This window comes from Manis javanica, chromosome 16 (genome assembly GCF_040802235.1).
Source record: "Manis javanica isolate MJ-LG chromosome 16, MJ_LKY, whole genome shotgun sequence".
Taxonomy (NCBI): Eukaryota; Metazoa; Chordata; class Mammalia; order Pholidota; family Manidae; genus Manis; species Manis javanica.
In genome coordinates, this window is record NC_133171.1 from 31,453,522 (window position 1) to 31,471,874 (window position 18,353).

Here is an 18,353-nt window from a genome sequence, read left to right on the forward strand (position 1 = left end):
TTGTAAGGCTGCAGAGATTGTTTTTCATTGTATCTTATCTTTCTTACGGCAGCAAAGTCAAATCAACAAATTTTAACTGAGTGCCTAGAAATTGCACCACATTCCATTGTGAGGGATACAAAGATGAATAAGAAATTATCTGTATCCTATTTCTCAGCATTTAATGGAGATATACTAAATACATAATTCTAGGAGAAAGCTGACTGTGATAGGTCTTATAATAGGAGTGTCAACTAAGAACTGGGGGTGAGTAGAGAAATGCCTTATACGATGTATCTGTGCTTATATCTCTTCTAAATAGAGGCTAAATAGAGGCACCACATAATCTGGAATTGTGTTTACATTCTCTATTCTATCCACCTCCTCAGTACTTTACCAGTGCCTTACATAGAGGAAGCATTTGATTGGAATAGTTCTTAAAGTTCTGTGTGTTACTCAAATTATTTAGTTATGATGAAAAATTAGTAGGTATTGAAACTTTATTTTAGGAAATTATTCTGTAAACATTGTTATACTTTCTTCCTCTCATAAGTAGAAACAAAATGGGATAGATTTCAAGGGATTAGTCAAAATGTAGCTTAAATCAAAGATAATTTTTCCTGGGTCTATGTGACCAGTCAGGAGCAGAACAGGGACTGGTGAATTTCCATGTGAAATTGAGAAAAATGTGTATTCTGCTGCAGTTACATGAATGCTCCATACAGGCAGGCCTTGGAGATATTATTGGTTCAGTTCTAGACCACTGCAATAAAACAGGTATCTTAATCTAGCAAATCAAGTGAATTTTTTAGCTTCCCAGTTCATATAAAGGTTATATTTATACTGTCCTGTGGTCTATTAAGTGGGTTACAGCTTTCTGTCTAAAAAACATACCTTAATTTAAAAATACTTCATTGCGAAAAAGTGGTAAATATCATCTGAGCTTTCTGCATGTTGGGATCTTTTTGCCAGTGAAGGGTCTTGTCTCCCTTTAGATGGTGGCTGACTGATCAGTGTGGTATTTGCTGAAGGTTACAGTGGCTGTGGTGATTTCTTAAAATAAAACAACAATGAAGTTTGCTACGTTGACTGACTCTTCCTCTCACAATTTCTCTATAGCCAGCAAGACTGTTGAACAGCATTTTACCCAGGGTAGACCTTCTTTCAAAATCAGTCCTCTCAAATTCTGCAAATGCTTTATCAACTAAGTTTATGGAAAAATTTAAATTCTTTGTTGTCATTTCAACAATCTTCACAAGGAGTAGATTCCATCTCAAGAAACCACTTTCTCCACTCATCCGTAAAAACTGACTCCTCATCCATTCTGTCTCATCAAAAGATTGTGACAATTCAGTCCCATCTTCAGGCTCCACTTCTAATTCTAGTTCTCTTCCTGTTGCCCCCACATCTGCACTTACTTCCTCCAGTGAAGTCCTGAACACCACTCAGTTATTCATGAATGTTGGAATCAACTTCTTCCGAACTCTAAGTGTTGGCATTTTGACCTCTTCCCATGAATCACAAATATTCTTAATGGTATCTGGAATGTTAAATCCTTTCCAGAAGGATTTCAATGTACTTTGTCAGAATCAAAGGAATCACTTATCTATGGGGTCTATAGCCTTACAAAAAAGTATTTCTTAAGAAATAAGACTTGAAATTCCCCTTTGATCCCTGGACTGCAGAATGGATGTATTAGCAGCCATGAAAACGACATTCATCTTCCTGCACATCTCCATCAGAGCTCCTGGGTGACCAGGTGCATTCTCAATGAGCAGTGATATTTTGAAATAATAGGAATCTTTTTCTCTGAGCAGTAGGTCTCAGCAGTGGGCTTAAACTACTAAGTAACCCATGCTGTAAACAGATGTGCTGTCATCCAGGCTTTGTTGTTCTACTGATAGAGCACTGGCAGAGTAGGTTCAGCACAATTCTGAAGGGCCACAGGATTTTCCAAATGGTAAATGAGCATTGGCTTCAACTTAACGTCACCAGGGCATTAGCCCCTAACAGGAGAGTCAGCCTGTCCTTTGAAACTTTCGAGCCAGGTACTGACTTCTCTCTGTAAAACCCTAGGTGGGGTCTTCTTTCAATTCAAGGCTGCTTTGTCTACACTGCAAATTTGTTGTTTAGTGTCGCCACCTCCATTAATGATCTTAGCTAGTTCTGTAGAACTTCCTGGAGCTTCTACATCAGCACATGCGCTTCACCTTACATTTTGATGTTACAGGGATGCCTTCTTTCCTTAAACCTCATGAACCAACCTCAGATTTTTCTAGCTTTGAATTTTTCTTCTGCAGCTTCCTCACCTCTCTCAGACTGCACAGAATAAAAAGAGAATTAGGGCCTTGCTCTGGCTGAGGCTTTGACTTAAGGAAATGTTGCCAACAGTTTGATCAACTATCCAGACTACTTACACTTCCATACCAGCAGCGGGGTTGTTTGGCTTTCTTGTCATTCATGTGTTCACTCAGGTAGCACTTTTAATTGCCTTTAGGACCTTTTCCTTGGCATTCACCACTTGGCTAACTGTTGAGCACATGAGGCACAGCTTTCAGCCTATCTCAGCTTTCTACATGCCTCCCTCACTAAGCTTAATCGTTTCTAGCTTTTGACTTAAAGTGAGAAACATGTAACTCTTCCTTTCATTTAAGCACTCAGAGGCCATTGTAGGGTTATTCATTGGCCGGATTTCAATATTGTCTCCGGGAATAGGGTGGCCTGAGGAAGGGGGAATGGCCAGTTGGTGGGGCAGTGAGAACACACATTTATCCGCTAAGGCTGCCCTCTTATATGGGTGCAGTTTGTGGCATCCCAGAACAGTTACAATAGTCACAGCAAAGATCTCTGATCACAGATCTCCGTAACAAATATAATAACAATGAAAAAGTTTGAAATACTATACTCGCTACCAAAACGTGACAGAGACATGAAGTGAGAAAATACTGTTGGAAAAATGGTACCAATACACTTAATCCGTGCAGGGTTTCCACAATCCTTCGATTGTTTAAAAAAGGAGAAGACATTATTTGCAAAGTATGACAAAATAAAGCACAATAAAATGAAGTATGCCTATATTTCTATGATTAAGATTTTTGAAGAAGCAAGTTAGTGAGAGACACGACTCTGCTTCTGATGTAATTGCCCCAGGGAACGGACCAGTATTTCTGGGGGACAGAGGTAGCAGGGGCAGAAACAGATGGGCCCAGCCAAGCACTGAAGTTGTCACCGCACCCAACTCAAGAACGGTATAATCCAGGGATTCAGAGAATTACTCTGTCGCTCAACTACTAGCCTCTGCCCCTTGGAAAAGTTACTTAACATCTCTGTGCCTCAGCTTCTGTAAAAATGGAATAATTTAATAATAATACTACCAAGATATCAGAAAGTTGTAAGGATTAAGAGAGTTAACATATGTAAGTGCTTAATACAATGTTTGGCACATGGCAACATGAAGTAAGGACTAGACACCTTATTCAGATAATATTTTAATCCGTCCTCCCTCATAACTTGCCTGGTAAGGATCCTTGGGAATTAGAGACCCAGGATATTTATTTTTGTCTACTCGGTATCATTAATGTTACATCCATTTGATAGGCATATCCACCCTAGGAAAGAATAATCAGACTCCCCAAAAAAACCCCAGAAGCAGGAATGACACAGTAGTGAGATTGACAGTTGGTGCCCATCTTGGTTTTCATTTTTATCCAATTTATCCATATGAAGAGGATTCATTTCCCCTAAGAGTATTCTGAGATTTTTCTTTCTGGGTTATACAGCATCAGAGGCTAGGAAAATTAAAACAGGCACTCCATGAATTTCAGAAACTGGCCCAAAAGCTTTTCTGCAGCAGCATGTAATAAACAGGTGCTAATAATTAGTTATGCATCCCAGGCCGCTGCCACGATCCTTCACTTCTCCCCAGTGCTTCTCTGCCTGCCACCCTGCCGCTAACCGACCGGTCCACCCAGCCACTTCCCGCCCGCAAGTTACTGCCCAGGCACCACTGTAGGTCGATCTGGTTTGAACCATGAGCAGCTGCTGCTAAGGTTGCTGTTGGATTTTCTGCTCCTGCGTCCAAATTCAAACCTTCAAGGAGAGCTCTAAAGGGGCAAGGGGGGTTCTAAAGCTGCAGCGAAAGCTTGTGTGTTCCGTAGAGAGCACAGCGCAAGTTCAGAGAAAGGTGTTTATTCCATGCCACGCAGGTGGCTCCCGGCATGAAGAGGTCATCCAAGTGGTGCCATAGGCAGCCCTGGTTGAAATGTTAGTGGTGACCAGGGGTAAACTTGAAGCCAAGCCAGTTGTGAGCTAACTGCACGACATAGGGAAAACCGATTAACCTTTCTGTATTTTAGTTTGACTACAAGTAATGCAGATATAAGTTTTATTATGAAGTCCACGGGTTTGAAAAAATGTATGTGAAAGTGTTTTGAAAAACACAAAATTCCATACAAATGTATATGATATTATTTCTTTTATAGGAGTTGCCAGAAATCCATGTCACTTTATGGAAACTTCCAAATCTATGTACCTGATTTAATAAACATACTATCTGCATTCATCACTATCAATTCTATAGAATGATTTTGAATTTTATTTTAATTCAAAGTGATGACCAATGAATCTCTTGTGAACATTTATTTATAAATTATCTCAAATCAAACTGTCACTGATGTTTGGGAGCATTCATTACAATAGTTCAAATAGGGAAAAACACATTTTTGATGGAAGTGGTACCATATAAACATAAATACTCTTTCTTCAATATTTCAAAGAAGTGGTAAGTATGCATGCTTAGAAAATTTCAGATCTACAACCCAGTGCAATCCCCAGGCAAACCAAATCATAAAAAACTTGACTAGGATATGATTCTTTCCCTCTCTCTATCTTACTTCATTGTTATTCCTTTCTTATGAGACTAATAGATATACCATTCATAAAGTTTTGACTCAAAATTATTAAGGTTTTCTCTCTAAAAGCCTATGATATTAAAAAGTAGAGCCCATTGTTTTGCAAGTAATGATTACTGTCTATGGTTCTATGCAACATTTTCTGTATTTAATAAATCTTAAATCAGGAGATATGATCAATGATTTTATTAAGATAAATACATTTTCAGATTTATAGGTTTTATAGAATTTCAAAGTATTTTCTGGTTAAAACTTCAGAAAAATTCAAGACACAATGACTGGTTGAAAAAAATTACTACACAGCCTAAAAGTATAAAGAACTCTTTCAAAAGAGGATAGATTCACACTCTTCCACTAATGGATCATCAAGTATCTTTTTTCAGTGAAAAAGCAGAATAACTTTCTTTCTTTCAATGACTCAGTATTTAGCTCTTCTAGGGTGTTCAAGTCCTATCCAAAGGTAGTAAGAATTGCAATATTATGGGGAAAGAGACACTGATTTTCACATCATCATAGATATATTTATACACATGTATATATATATATATACACACATATACACACACACATATATATATATTCATAGATATATTTATACACATGTATATATATGTATATACACACATACACACATATACATATATGTGTGTATGTGTGTATTTCACAGAGAAAGTCACATTTGTCCAAAGTCTTTAGGTTCAATGAGCAATATATAACTAAATTTAACGTGACATATGGATTACTCAGTGCATAAAGTTTAATACAGAAATATATATCTCAAAGTAGTCATCATAATTTTTTAGTAGTTCCATTATGAAAATTCTGTATTTTCTTTCTCTTAGCGCTGATTACGACTAATTTTTCAATTCAAAAGTCAAATAATTTTCCTTGTAATCATGTCTGAAAATATAATCTCTTAAGTCCTTGTGAAGTCAAGGGAAAAATATTTACTGGGCTCTGCCCCTGACTCCTGACACAGAGCTCCTAAAGCCCTGTAAGTTCCGGAGTGGCGAGAGCCCTAGGAGGGTCTTTTGCTATGATGAGGTGACTCTGGGTAGGTTCCTGGATCGCTCCCGGAAAGGGCTGGTCAGCAGAAAGACAGGGGCTCATTACCGGAATGACCAAGCCGTGCTTAAAAGCTTGGAGTTTTCAGGTCCATGCTTATCCTGCAGACAAGGGAGAGGGGCAGAAAATGCAGTTAATAACTGATCATGCCTATTTGAGGAAGTCCCCATAAAACCCCAGGGGTACAGGGTTTGGAGAGTTTTCAGGTGGGTATAAACATATCCACACCAAGCAGGTGATGCCCCCCAACTCCCCAGGGACTGAAGCCCCTGCACGGCAGACCCTCCCAGACCTCACCCCGTGCATCTTCATCTGGTTGTTTATCTGTATGCTTTCTCATATCCTTTAATAAACTCAAACACAGGTGTTTCCCCGAGCCTTGGGAGCCTCAGGAGAAAATGAATCAAACCCAAGGTGGGGTGGCTGGAGTCTCCAGTCTGTAGCCAGGTGGCCGGAGCCCAGATGAAGACCTGGCTTTGCCACTGACATCTGAAGTGGGGGGCGCAGTCTATGGGGCTGAGCCCTTAAGCTGTGGGCTTTGATGCAATCTCTGGGTAGACAGCGTTAGAATTGATTTAAGTTGTAAGACACTCAACTGGTATCAGAGAGAATTACTTGGTGTGGGAAAAAACCCTCCAAATATTGACTGACCAGAAGTGAAATGCTTTATGTGAATAATAAAGGGGCCTCACAAGAGACAAACACACAGTAGGGAAGAACTGGGTTTTTCCTCACATAGGAAAGTGGAAAACTGAGTTTTTCTAGTACAGTACTGTTTCTAAAAACCAAAGAACTACTCCTGAGTGCATATTCATAGCTTTTCTCTAATTATAGAATCTACATTTATGATACAAAGTCAATTGATTCAAAAGTGAAAAAGCCAACCAACCAAATAACATGACCTATATTCCCTGAAGTGAATAATTTGCTGTGGAATTGTGTAAATACATCAGTAGCTGTAGGTCTTCCATTTCCCCGCCTACTATCATGCTGTCAGCAAAATATCTTGATTCCTTTAAGAGTATTATTAGATAAAACAGAAAATTGCTTATTTAAAATTGTAACTATATAGCAGACTATAGGGAGAACTAAGCTAAATTGCTAATTTTCGTTCGCGTTATCTTTACTAAAGCCGCCTCACCACGGACCGCATTATGGGTCATAAAGCTTCGGTTCATGACAGGGTGTTGGTCGCATACTCGGATAAGACCATTCATCCCTGTCACTGATCTTACTGGCTGGGCTTCCTTTAAAAATTACCCATTCTTGCATGGTACTACGTGTATGTTGCTTAATGTGTATCACCAAGCTTTAAAATTCCGTTTTTGAAGCTTTGAAAAACAAACCTTGCACATATGGCACAACAGCTTGACCTAAATGTTCATCTCTGTTCTACTCCATGTATCAGATTTCTCAGGCTTAGCTCAAAAAATATGAGTCTGAAATGGTAGCATAAAGCAATTTATGGAAAGATTAAGTCATTGAAACTTGTGAATAAAAATAATGGAATGGAGCAGGATAACAGCTTGTCCCTTAGTGCACAGCAAAATGAACCACCCTCCCCTCTCCCAGAAGGATGGAGGAGAAAACAAGCCAACAATTCAAGAAAAAAGAACCACCACATGCCATTTTATGATACAATATTTTATATATCCAAGGAGAGAGAAGGCAAGATGCTGGTACGGTTCCGTGTTCCTCTTACGCGTCACCTGCCCGTACCTCCCTCCCTCCCGTAAAAAGAAGAGTCAGAAATAATACTAAAAATCCTTAATTATATGCTCAAATTCAAAGAAAAACAGCCTAGGAATTTAATAAGAAGTCATGGAAAAAAATAAAGCAAAACACTAGAGTAGCAGCCCAAAAAACTGCTAATGGATCTCGGGGGAGGCAGGAAAGGTAAGGCGGCTTTGCCCTGGGCCGGGCGCCAGGCGACTTTGGGGGAGCAAAGAGCTGCAGTTCTCAGAGGGGTGATTCAAAAAAAAACCTGAGCGGGCTGAGTGGGCTGTAGTAAAGGACATTCAGGAGGATCTAGAAAGAGTGTTTTCAACTATGTTTATTATGTCCTTTGCTACTTGTATTTTATTTTTAAATCTTTAATGCTATTGTTTTTTCCAATTTGTTTTCCTTACTTCCACAATATTGATTCGTCTATTATGCATTATATTTCGCTTTCTGTTGTTCTCTTACCGAATGTATATTCTCAGTAAGTTCTATAACTTGAAGCACTCAAAGAAAAATCTGTTTCTTAGATTTCTCATGTCCCACTCCTATCCAATTCTTAGTTCTATTTTGAATCCTTCCTTCCCTTCTTCCTTCCCAGTCTTGGCCATCTATCACGTGGGTGTCTCTGTCTGGTCCAAGACTTAATGTTGCTTAATACCAGAGAACTCCATTTACATCATACTCCAGGTAAAATTTTCTCCTTGGAGTTGGTTTTGGTTTTATTTACTCTAAAATGAATCATTTCTCTTTATTTACCTCATAATTTCAAAACCTGAAATTGGCTCATCTTCCTTTGCTCAAGGATACTTCCCAAAAAGGTATATTAAATAAATACACGTCAAAGATTTTATTTAACCTTTTAATTAATGTGGAAACTAGTAAGATACTACAGCCAGATCAAAGGAGAATTCAAGGAGCAGAGACCTATATATAAAATTAAGGAATTCTGAAGCGAACTAATACGTGGAGAACAAGTGTACCTACCCATTACATTTCACCAGACATGATTAGTTTGCATTTCTATAGACAAGAATCATTTGGATTATTATTAGTTTTCTACAACTTAGAGAGTTGCATCTGAATGGGTGAGCTACGGTTTTTTTTTCCCTATTTCAAATTCTTAAACAATTTCTCCTTACACCTTTCTCTGAACCATTCCTTGAGACCTGAATATTGCTTTTATTCCACTCTCACGGAGCCTGAGGCATGGGGGAGAGATAACCTAGGTTTTCAGACATTCTTGCTGAGATGCTAAAGAAACATTTATCTGAAGTTCAGTAGTACCTTTAGTTTCACTCTGATTTCCTCTTTTTTCTTCTTCTTTTAAATTGATGTGAACTCTAATGAAGAGAGATTTCAGGTTTATCCATAACTCTAAGGATCTCCAAGACTCAGGCACCTATAACATCGAAATTATTTTTTTTAATAAAACTAAGACACTTGCCTCTTTTTACTATGTTGGCATTTGCACTCATTTAATAAAGTCACAGTGAATGAAACTCTGACACCTCATGTCATGGCGAAGGCCCCACATGTGTTCAGTCATTGTATTCTACTCCACTGGCACTCAATGTAAAAATGTACACAAAAGTGTCCTTAGTGGTACAGTAAATATATAACTTTTTAAAATTCTTAATCCTGTATATACATCTTCTTAATGTTTGTGTAAAAGTGGAAGTATACATAAAGCAAGTCAGCTACGTACTAACGTATAATAGCTACCTTGAGGAAAAGCACGTTTGCAATTTTTTTAAGTTGCTAGTTGAAGATGCCACTATGAAAGCATGATGTAAAAAATGACTGAGATAACCCGTGGTTGTTCAGATTTGAGTATCTTCCAGATGTTTTCTCAGTAATTAACAAATTAAGCCTGTTATTTCAAGGAAAGCAGCCAAAATGGTATTTGTTCCCAATGATAAAACTCCAACTTTCTAAAAAAAATTAAAGTTTTGAAAAACTTAACATTTTCCACAATGAACTTCAGAGCTTCCCAAAACTTCCTGATGAGTTGAATAGTAATCTTAATGAATGTGATTTTCTTTTACATTGTATAATAAAATTTGCCAACAATTGAAAGAGGACTGTGATTACTTTTGGTGGGAGGAAGAAAGGATTAGTGATTTATAGGACTTCTGACAGTGCAGATAATGTTCTGTCTCTCAGGTTGGTAGTGCCTGTGTGAGCAGGTTCTCTTTGGGATAATTCACTATGCTGCAAGCTATAAATACAGATTTCTATAGGAGTTATACTTCAATAAAATATGTTTAAAATGTCACAGATCTGTTTGCTTACATGGACAGTGGTCTAAAATTATTGTTAAGTGAAAAGAGAAAGATGAATGCAGCTATTTATTAGACAATTTCATTTTAAAAAGTAAATTAGGGCTATAGAAATATTTGTATATGAATAGATAAATGATAGAAAAGAGAACCTGAAAGTGAAATGGAGGATGGGCTAGAGGAAAGGGAAATGTTTCTCTTTTTTCTTTATATGTATTTCTTTATCATTTTGATTTCTATGGAAGATACATATTAAAATTAAAATCTAAATAAAAATAAATCATTACCTAATACTCAATAAGCCCCCAAAAATTTCTTTATTATTCTGTTTATCACAGTGGTTGTAATAATTATTTGCTCTCATCCCTTACAATGTATGATGAAACTGAAGCTCAAAATAGTTAAGATCATCTAGCTGTTAGGAAATAGTCAGAAGTTAATCTCATGCCAGGTTAATCCTGTTAATACCATGCTATTCTCAGCCTGTAGAAATGAGGTGTATTTCTAATATAGTACATATTATATTGAATAATTATCTAATAACACCCCCACTATCTCAACAAATCATTACTCCTTGAGTGCAAAGATGTTGTTATTAAATAAATCTACATTAATTACTAATTTAATATAATATTTATTCTTAAAGGTGTTGAGAAGAATTTTGGACACCAGTTTCTTCATTTATTTCTCGTGGAAGAGAGGCTCACAGTTAAATATGGATGTGGAAGTCCTCAAAATACCTTGACTCTTTCTGCTAATTACAGTATCAGCACAAATGCATTCATCCCTATCACAATTCGGTAAGTACTCTACAAAGAAGTACACTAGGTTTTTGAACTGTAGTGTGGAGACTTATTTTTCAAATATATTTTAAATATGTATTTACATATTTTATATACATACATAGAATAGCCTAGCCATGCACATATGCAAAGAAAGACAAGAAGGTCCATCTGAAAATTGTCTTGTCAAACATTTGTTTCAGTGCTGGGGTAAACTACAGATGAAACTGAGGTGATACCAGCCAGTGGCAAATCTTACAGGATATGAATCAATTTATTTGAAAATATCATGAGGCAAGTAAATAGATTAAAGAGTCATGTGATTTCATTGAAATTATGCTTTAGTTCCATTATTCAACAAAATATCTTTTGAGTTTGAAAACAGCTCTTAGGAATGAGGGGAAAAAAAAGCCACTGATTCCACATAGAAAAAGGGAAATCCAGTGTTTATTAAGTGGAAATTGTATGTTTAGTGGAAATGTCTGTTCAAAGCATATAAATTTTTAGAAGACTGTCTTGAAATTAGTTCATGCTACAGAATTAGGAAATCTCAGAAGAGAGAAATTGCTAAATGTGACAGTCACATGCCAAGGGCGTTACTAAACAAAATTTATATGTAGCAGCCAAGAATTTAAGATTCTTTATCAGTAGAGCAGTGTAGAGACAATGGTCTCTAAAGTTACTCTATGTCAGTTGAAAATAACATTTGGTGTCTAAGTTTTATGCTGGATGACTTTTGGTTAAGTTAGACTGATCAGCAAGAATCTTGACTAACCTATAAAGGTCATATAAATCAAATCAACTTTCCCAGGGTCTACGTCAAGCAGAAAATAAAATCAAGGAAATTGACACCAATCTGAAAACGGAAACTCCTTACTGGCAGGGACAGTACCTTACTCATTTTTAATGCAGTTAGCAGAGCATCTGACAGAAAGAGGCCCAGTAAATGTCTACGTGAATGAAGAAATGAGGGCGTCTGGGCTGGGCAATTCAATTGGTTATGACAAGGAGGCTATGAAATCACTGTAAGGTAATGAAATTATTATTTGTAAATTAGGCATACTCTTTTGGAACACTGAGTTTTGTACAGACAAAACAAGCTTTCAGAGCAATGGATTTAACTCCTATGTTACTAATCTCCCTTAAAAAGGTGTTAATTGATCACAAATAAAAGAGCCAGATGAGAAATTGAATAACTTAGAAGCCAATTTAAAACACACTGCATTGATAACATTATTATTTTATATGATGTCATTATTTTATACAAACCTTGGAACAGTTCACTTACATATAAATTAATTTTTATTTTTGGTTAAACTTTTCCTAATTCCTTCATGTTTGCCTTTGAGTAATGATGACCTAACTGGTCAGTCCTCAAGTAAACCATTCAGATACTTGATAACCTGAAGTCAAAAACATCCTGTAAAAAAAAATAATAACACCTCTACTAAACCTGAAAACCAAGGAATTTCCAAGTCTTTCAGTTAACTTAACCAAAATTTAAAAAGTGAGATATAGCTACTGATGCAAAAATGTCAATTTGCTTTGTCTTATTAGACAATGTCCTGTGAGAGGGGCTGACAATAGGTTACATTAAAAGCTGGTCTTAGAGCTATATTATATCTTGTATATTATATGTTATATATTATAGAAATTATTTAAATTTGTTTAATAAATACGAATTATTTAAATTTTCATAAGTTTAGATAAAATTAACTAAAAATTAATTTTAGAATTTTGAGTGCCCATCTGCTAAGCACTCTCTTAACTTCTAAATTTCTCTTTCTGTTTCTTCTGGGTTTTTTTAATTTCTGTGCTTAATTTCATGTATTCAGATAACAAGTGGTGCTTATTATATTAGTAGCACGATACTAAGCTCCTGGAATTCAATGGGAAGCCAAAACAGACTTCCAAATTCCTATGTGTATAAAATTAGTGAAGCAGACTGACAAGTAGTCACACTAATAAGGGAAAATTAAAATTTGAAATGTGTAAAAATAAAAGAACAGTGCAGGAAAAAAATTTATTTACAAAGTAGCCTGACCTATGCTAGAGTCCAGTGAGGCTGTCTGAAAAATGATTTGATTAGGGGTAGACTTGGTAAAAAGCAAGCAAAAGCAGTTAAAACAGTGTTCTACATATTCTAGGCGGAGGGAAAAGCTTGTGTAAAGACCCTTTGGTAGAAAGAGCCAGGGCATGTCAAGGGCCCCAAGACACCAAAGTGTATGGAACAGAGACCCAGAGGGGGTCTCAGTATGGGAAGACGAAGGTGGAGAGGTCAGCAGCAGGTGGCAAACGCTATAGGGCCTTAGAGCTACATTAAGGAGAGATTGAAGGGGGGCCAATCCCATGGCTTGAAATTACATGTCCGAGGTAAGACATACGTGACTTGGACTAGACTGGTGTCACAGAGAAGTTGACAGGTTTAAAACTTAATTAGGAGTAAAAATATGACTGATTAATACCAGAAGTGAAAAGAGTGGTGTGGAAAATGAATACTCATTTTCTGTTGTGCACCTGGATGAGAGATTATAATAATATCCGCTGAGATACCAAACAATGCAAGAACGAGTTTGCTAGAGAAGATTGGGAGTCCAGGTTTGAGCGTGGTGAGATTGAGGTACCTCTGAAACATCAAAGTGGAGTTTGCAAGTTGAAGACATGGAAGTAGAGCCCAGAGAGGTTTGGCTGGGAAACATTAAGTTTATGAGTCATCAGTGCAAGGATGGTAACTGAAACTATGAGCATGGATAAGAGTATAGAGTGAGTAAGAAACAATTACCTGGGGCTGAGTCTTGAGCTAACATGCAGTTACTGCAGGGAGGAAGATGCGGTGTAAAACAGTCTAAGAGAGACCAAGGAAGTAGGCATCAAACAAAAGGAGTGGAGTGCTGGGGAAAACAATGGAGAGGTTTATCAAATGCTCTGAGAGTCCCTTGGACTGGTTTCACGACTCCATGACCTGGAGACTCCATCGGAGGCAAGAAGCCAGTTTGGAGGAAGCTGAGAACAAGTACAGACAACTCTTTCAAGAAGTTTTACTGTGAAAGTCTAAAAAGAATTAAGGTTGTAACTAGAGGGAAGTGAGGAGTGAAAAGGGAAAAGAATGTAAGGTGAGAGATTTCAGCATGCTCAATTGTCAGTTGGAATTATTAGTTGAGTGGAATGTGTTAATACGTAGAAAAGTAAAGCATAATTGGAACATAAAGTCCCTTAGAAGTTTGGAGCAGCACATACAATACACATAAGAAAGGATTCCCTGCCAGACGGGAGAGAAAATGGAGAAAGACACAAACATGGAGGCTGATTCCGATGTCTGTTTTTGTGTGTGTCCCTAGATCTGTGTATGACTGCCTTTTGCTTTATGCCCCTCTGCCCACTTTTTATGTCACCTCTTCTCTCTGTCTTGTGTGCTGCAGTCTTGCTTCTCCACCCCTAACCGGGCATAAGTTAGAATTAAAAGGGTCTTCAAGTTCAGCTTTTCCCAGCTATCCTAATTCTCACTAGCAGAACTCTTGCTACGCCAATTCAGAATGAATTTCTCCCTAAAAAAAAAAACAAAAACATGAATTAGGTTCTTTTTTAATTGTATGAGTATTGATGGAATTTCTCCCATATTTAAGGGTTCTTGACAACAAAATAGTATAGCATGATTGATAAGAATCGTTTTTAAAAATTAATGGACTGGGCTCTAAGGTAAATATATAAAAAGTGGCTTTGATTTTTATTTTGTTGTTAGCCACTGATACTGAACATGTCAGTATTTCCTCCTACTGAAATCTGCATTATACCTGTAGGAGAGGTGGCAGAAGAAGGACTTGAATAAGCCACTTGTAGTGATTGAGGTCAATTCAGTATCAAGATAGAAGCTCTTCTTAAATGAAATGGAGCAGAGATCACAGTTCTACAGACACATTGTAATTCATACTCATGCACAGTTTGTCTTTCATTTCAACAAATTTTGAAAGGGATCACATAGACAGAGTCTAAGTTTTCACAAAGGTTATTCTCCCTTAGGGAAGTTCAGAAAAATTGTCTTACTACACACACACACACACACACACACACACACATACATCCATATATACACATTTTAAAGTTTCTGCAGTTTAAATTTGTCTGTCACCTTTTGTGGCTGCCCTATACAAAAGCTCACTCTTCATTCAATATTTTGTTCTCTAAAGAAATCCAGTGTCCTTTCCTGTAGGTAATTTACTGAGTTACCTGCATGTTTTAAAGCCACATAACCTATCCTACCTTCCTTAGATTCCACCAGCCTAAACACCTGACATTTCCTCAGTTTGATCCAGAGGTATGAAGTATATCCATGTAAATCTAAGGCACACCCCAATATCTACTAACTCATTTTGGTCAACAAAGCCTTAGGGTGCCAAAGTCAAGGGGATGTTGATCAAGAATGGCATGACTATCAGAACTGCACACCTTTATCAGGCACTTTGTAGAAGCAGATTAGCGTTAAAGGAATGCATGTATGGTTTAAGTCCAATTCAACAGTGGCTGGTGAAGTTTCTAGCAATTAGGAGCAAGAACCCTCGAACTTGCTACAACTGAACCAAACATCAGATAAAACCATTGCAAGCATTTCTGTCACATTACTTTCCAAGATATTTGTCCAGAAAACAAAATAAGCTGATAAAAATTGCCGTCGAATTTTGTAAATGGACTGATTTTTACCTCTTGTTTGATTTTCATAATTCCTATGGGATAAAGGTCTCATATAGGTTGGTATATATTTATATGTGTGTGTGTGTATACTTATCCATGTAGATTACTTTTTATTTAAATTAGCTCAATTTCCCATAGTTGTTTGTTTAAGAAAGTAGATTTTTTTTAATTGTTGTATTGCAAAACCAGTATTAGCCTCAAAACTGTCTCCCTGGTCCTTTCTGATAATTGTGGAAATCTCCCGTTAACAATTAAGGATAAAGAAAATGTGAAGCTTCCTTCAGCATACATTGCTAAATCAAAAGAATTTCTTGCCTTTTCTTTATTTATTGTGATTTTCTGCATTAGAAATCACAATGTTAGTTGTCAATTTACTGAAACTAAACATCCCTTCACCTTGAACTTTATGTTTTGTGTGGGATTGATTTTGGCTCTATCGAATGAAGCGATTTGCTAGTAAATAATTTGTGAAAAAAGAAGAAAGAAACAAGTGTCAGCTTCTTATAATACCCATACTTAACTTGTCAAAAGTCTTTCAGACAACTATACTCAAAATCAGAGTCCAGTGCTTTACCAGTTTCCCACTTAATTCTGTCTTACAACTTGCTGCCCAGCTGGACCTCCATATATAGAATGAGCAGGCTGCCCAAGTTCATGTAAGAAGAAAGAATATCTATGATGTACTATCAGTTATGATTTTCAGAATAACTCAAAATGTCCTTTAAGTCTCTGATTTTGTAAAACTATATAAAACTTTTCACACTAATAATTCATATTATATAAGCTGTGGATTGCATGCCTTTAGTCTTAAAGCTCAGAACTATATGATAGTGAGAACCTTCACTTCTTGAAACAGATGGTGACTTCTGAACTGTGCTAAATCTGTAATATATTAGATTTATTCATAAAACGTTGCCATTCAGTATGGAAAGTTTGGCAAGCTTTTCATCTTAAAAAGGTCAAACTTCATCACTTCAATATTAATTTTTGTATCTTTTCCATCAGCTCCTCCAGGTGGCATTTCTTAGAGGAAATGTAGGAATATCACAGCTCAAGAGGAGAAATGCGGCCTGATACTTTATTATTACATTGACATGGATATGAATACATAAATCTAAACATTACTCTTGCTCCTTTCTCTATATGTAACACACTAATCATACATAATATGTCCATATATAACATACATCAATACTAGCTGGACAGCAAGTTATAATGCAGTTTATTTCTATTCAACTGTGAATATGTATTGTAAAACTAAAATTTCTTTTGTGAAAGAGGCTTAAGAAAATCCTTAAAGAATATCTGTGGGTCTAAAAGTTGGCGATTTTAGCGTTGTTGAGGATTATTGGATGGAGTCTTCTGCTAGCATATATACTTGAATCTAAAATTTGCATGGATCTTGAGAAACAAGGGCATTAAGTATCAATTGGGTGCTTAGTGATGCAGAAATAGGAAGGAGCTTTCTGAGCAAAGACATAATCATCTGAATGTCAACCTGAGTGTATGCAGTATATTCTTAATAATGTCAGTGGATTCAACCAGTTTGATAGAAAAAAAAATATTTCAAGTGATTGTTTGACTATTGTAATCACATGTTTGCTCCTTTTAAGTGTGCAATTCAGTTCAAAATGCCCAAGTGGAATGGCTTTTAGCAAAGTTACAAAAGTGAAGATTCAGGGCCACAGTTCCTTATCTTGAGGTGCGTTAGGATTCCAAGACAGACTAAAGACCTAGTTGGCCTTTAGGTCCTGAGAACAGCTAAAGACTCGAGAGAAGAGAAAAGGAAAGAGCAATTGGCAAGTGCATCTCTAAGGTGGAGCAGAAAGTAAACTGGATTTTGAAGAAAGATTAGGAATCTATCAGGGGAGCAGCAGATGGAAGAGGGTAAGCAAAGATGTCACAGGGTAGAATAACACCATGGGTCATGTAGGAAACTGTGTGGAGACTGGGTATTAAGGGAACATAAAGTTCAAGGTGAAGGGATGTTTAGCTTCAGTAAATTGCCAACTAACATTGTGATTTCCTTTTTTTATTTTATAACATTGTGATTTCTAATGCAGAAAAGCACAATAAATAAAGAAAAGGCAAGAAATTCTTTTGATTTAGCAATGTATGCTGAGGGAAGCTTCACATTTTCTTCACCCTTAGTTGTTAGCGGGAGATTTCCACAATTATCAAAAAGGACCAGGGAGACAGTTTGAATTATTCTTGTACAGTGGCAGAGTGAAAGGCAAAATGAACTTCAATCCCTACAAGCCTTCTCTCTCTGTAATTTTATAATAATTGTCCTCTGCCATCTTTCCGACAAGATTATAAAAGAAAGTAACAGGAAGCAAATGAAAACTTAGGGGCAAACTGAATATTCTAGGAATTCAGGCAGAAAAGCAATAACTGAAAGAGTCAGTGAACACTTGGCCACACAGGACAGTTAAATAAAGGGATTTAAGATGTTGAAAATAAGATTCATGAGGAACTTTCAAACTATTATTTGTTTATTAAGTGAAGGAGTGGTGATTTAACAATCTAGATTTACATTCCATGCATTTTCCCACCCGCTTCTGTAGGCTTCATAACTCTCCCTAATTGGGATTTATCATCATGGTTAGAGGATATTTGATTACTGCCCCAGCTACTAGAATAGATGTTTTCCTGTGAAAATTCTTTAAATCCTGTTCTTAGTGGTTGGCCTCAATCTTTGACAACATATTTATCTTAACTAAGTTCTTTAGAACTGTTCTCAGGGAGTGGACTTAAAATATAGACAATCTTATTTATTTAGAAAAAAAAAAAAAAGGCCAGCCACTTAACTTTCTAATGAAGCTAAAGGAAGCTATGGCAGCCTCCTCCTCGGCAAATTACCCGCGGCTTCATCACTATACTGAATTAAAAAAAGATCTATATTGCGATATATTGTTTAACAAGTTAAC

The 18,353-nt window shown here is 36.8% G+C and overlaps 1 protein-coding gene across 1 annotated transcript in view; it reads left to right on the forward strand.

Annotated features, from left to right (window-relative positions):
- EYS (eyes shut homolog) overlaps window positions 1–18,353 on the forward strand; it is a 1,533,253-nt gene that overhangs the window by 1,268,056 nt on the left and 246,844 nt on the right. The window contains 1 exon segment of the mRNA XM_073224289.1: window positions 10,602–10,755. Coding sequence (XP_073080390.1) covers window positions 10,602–10,755 — 154 coding nt within the window.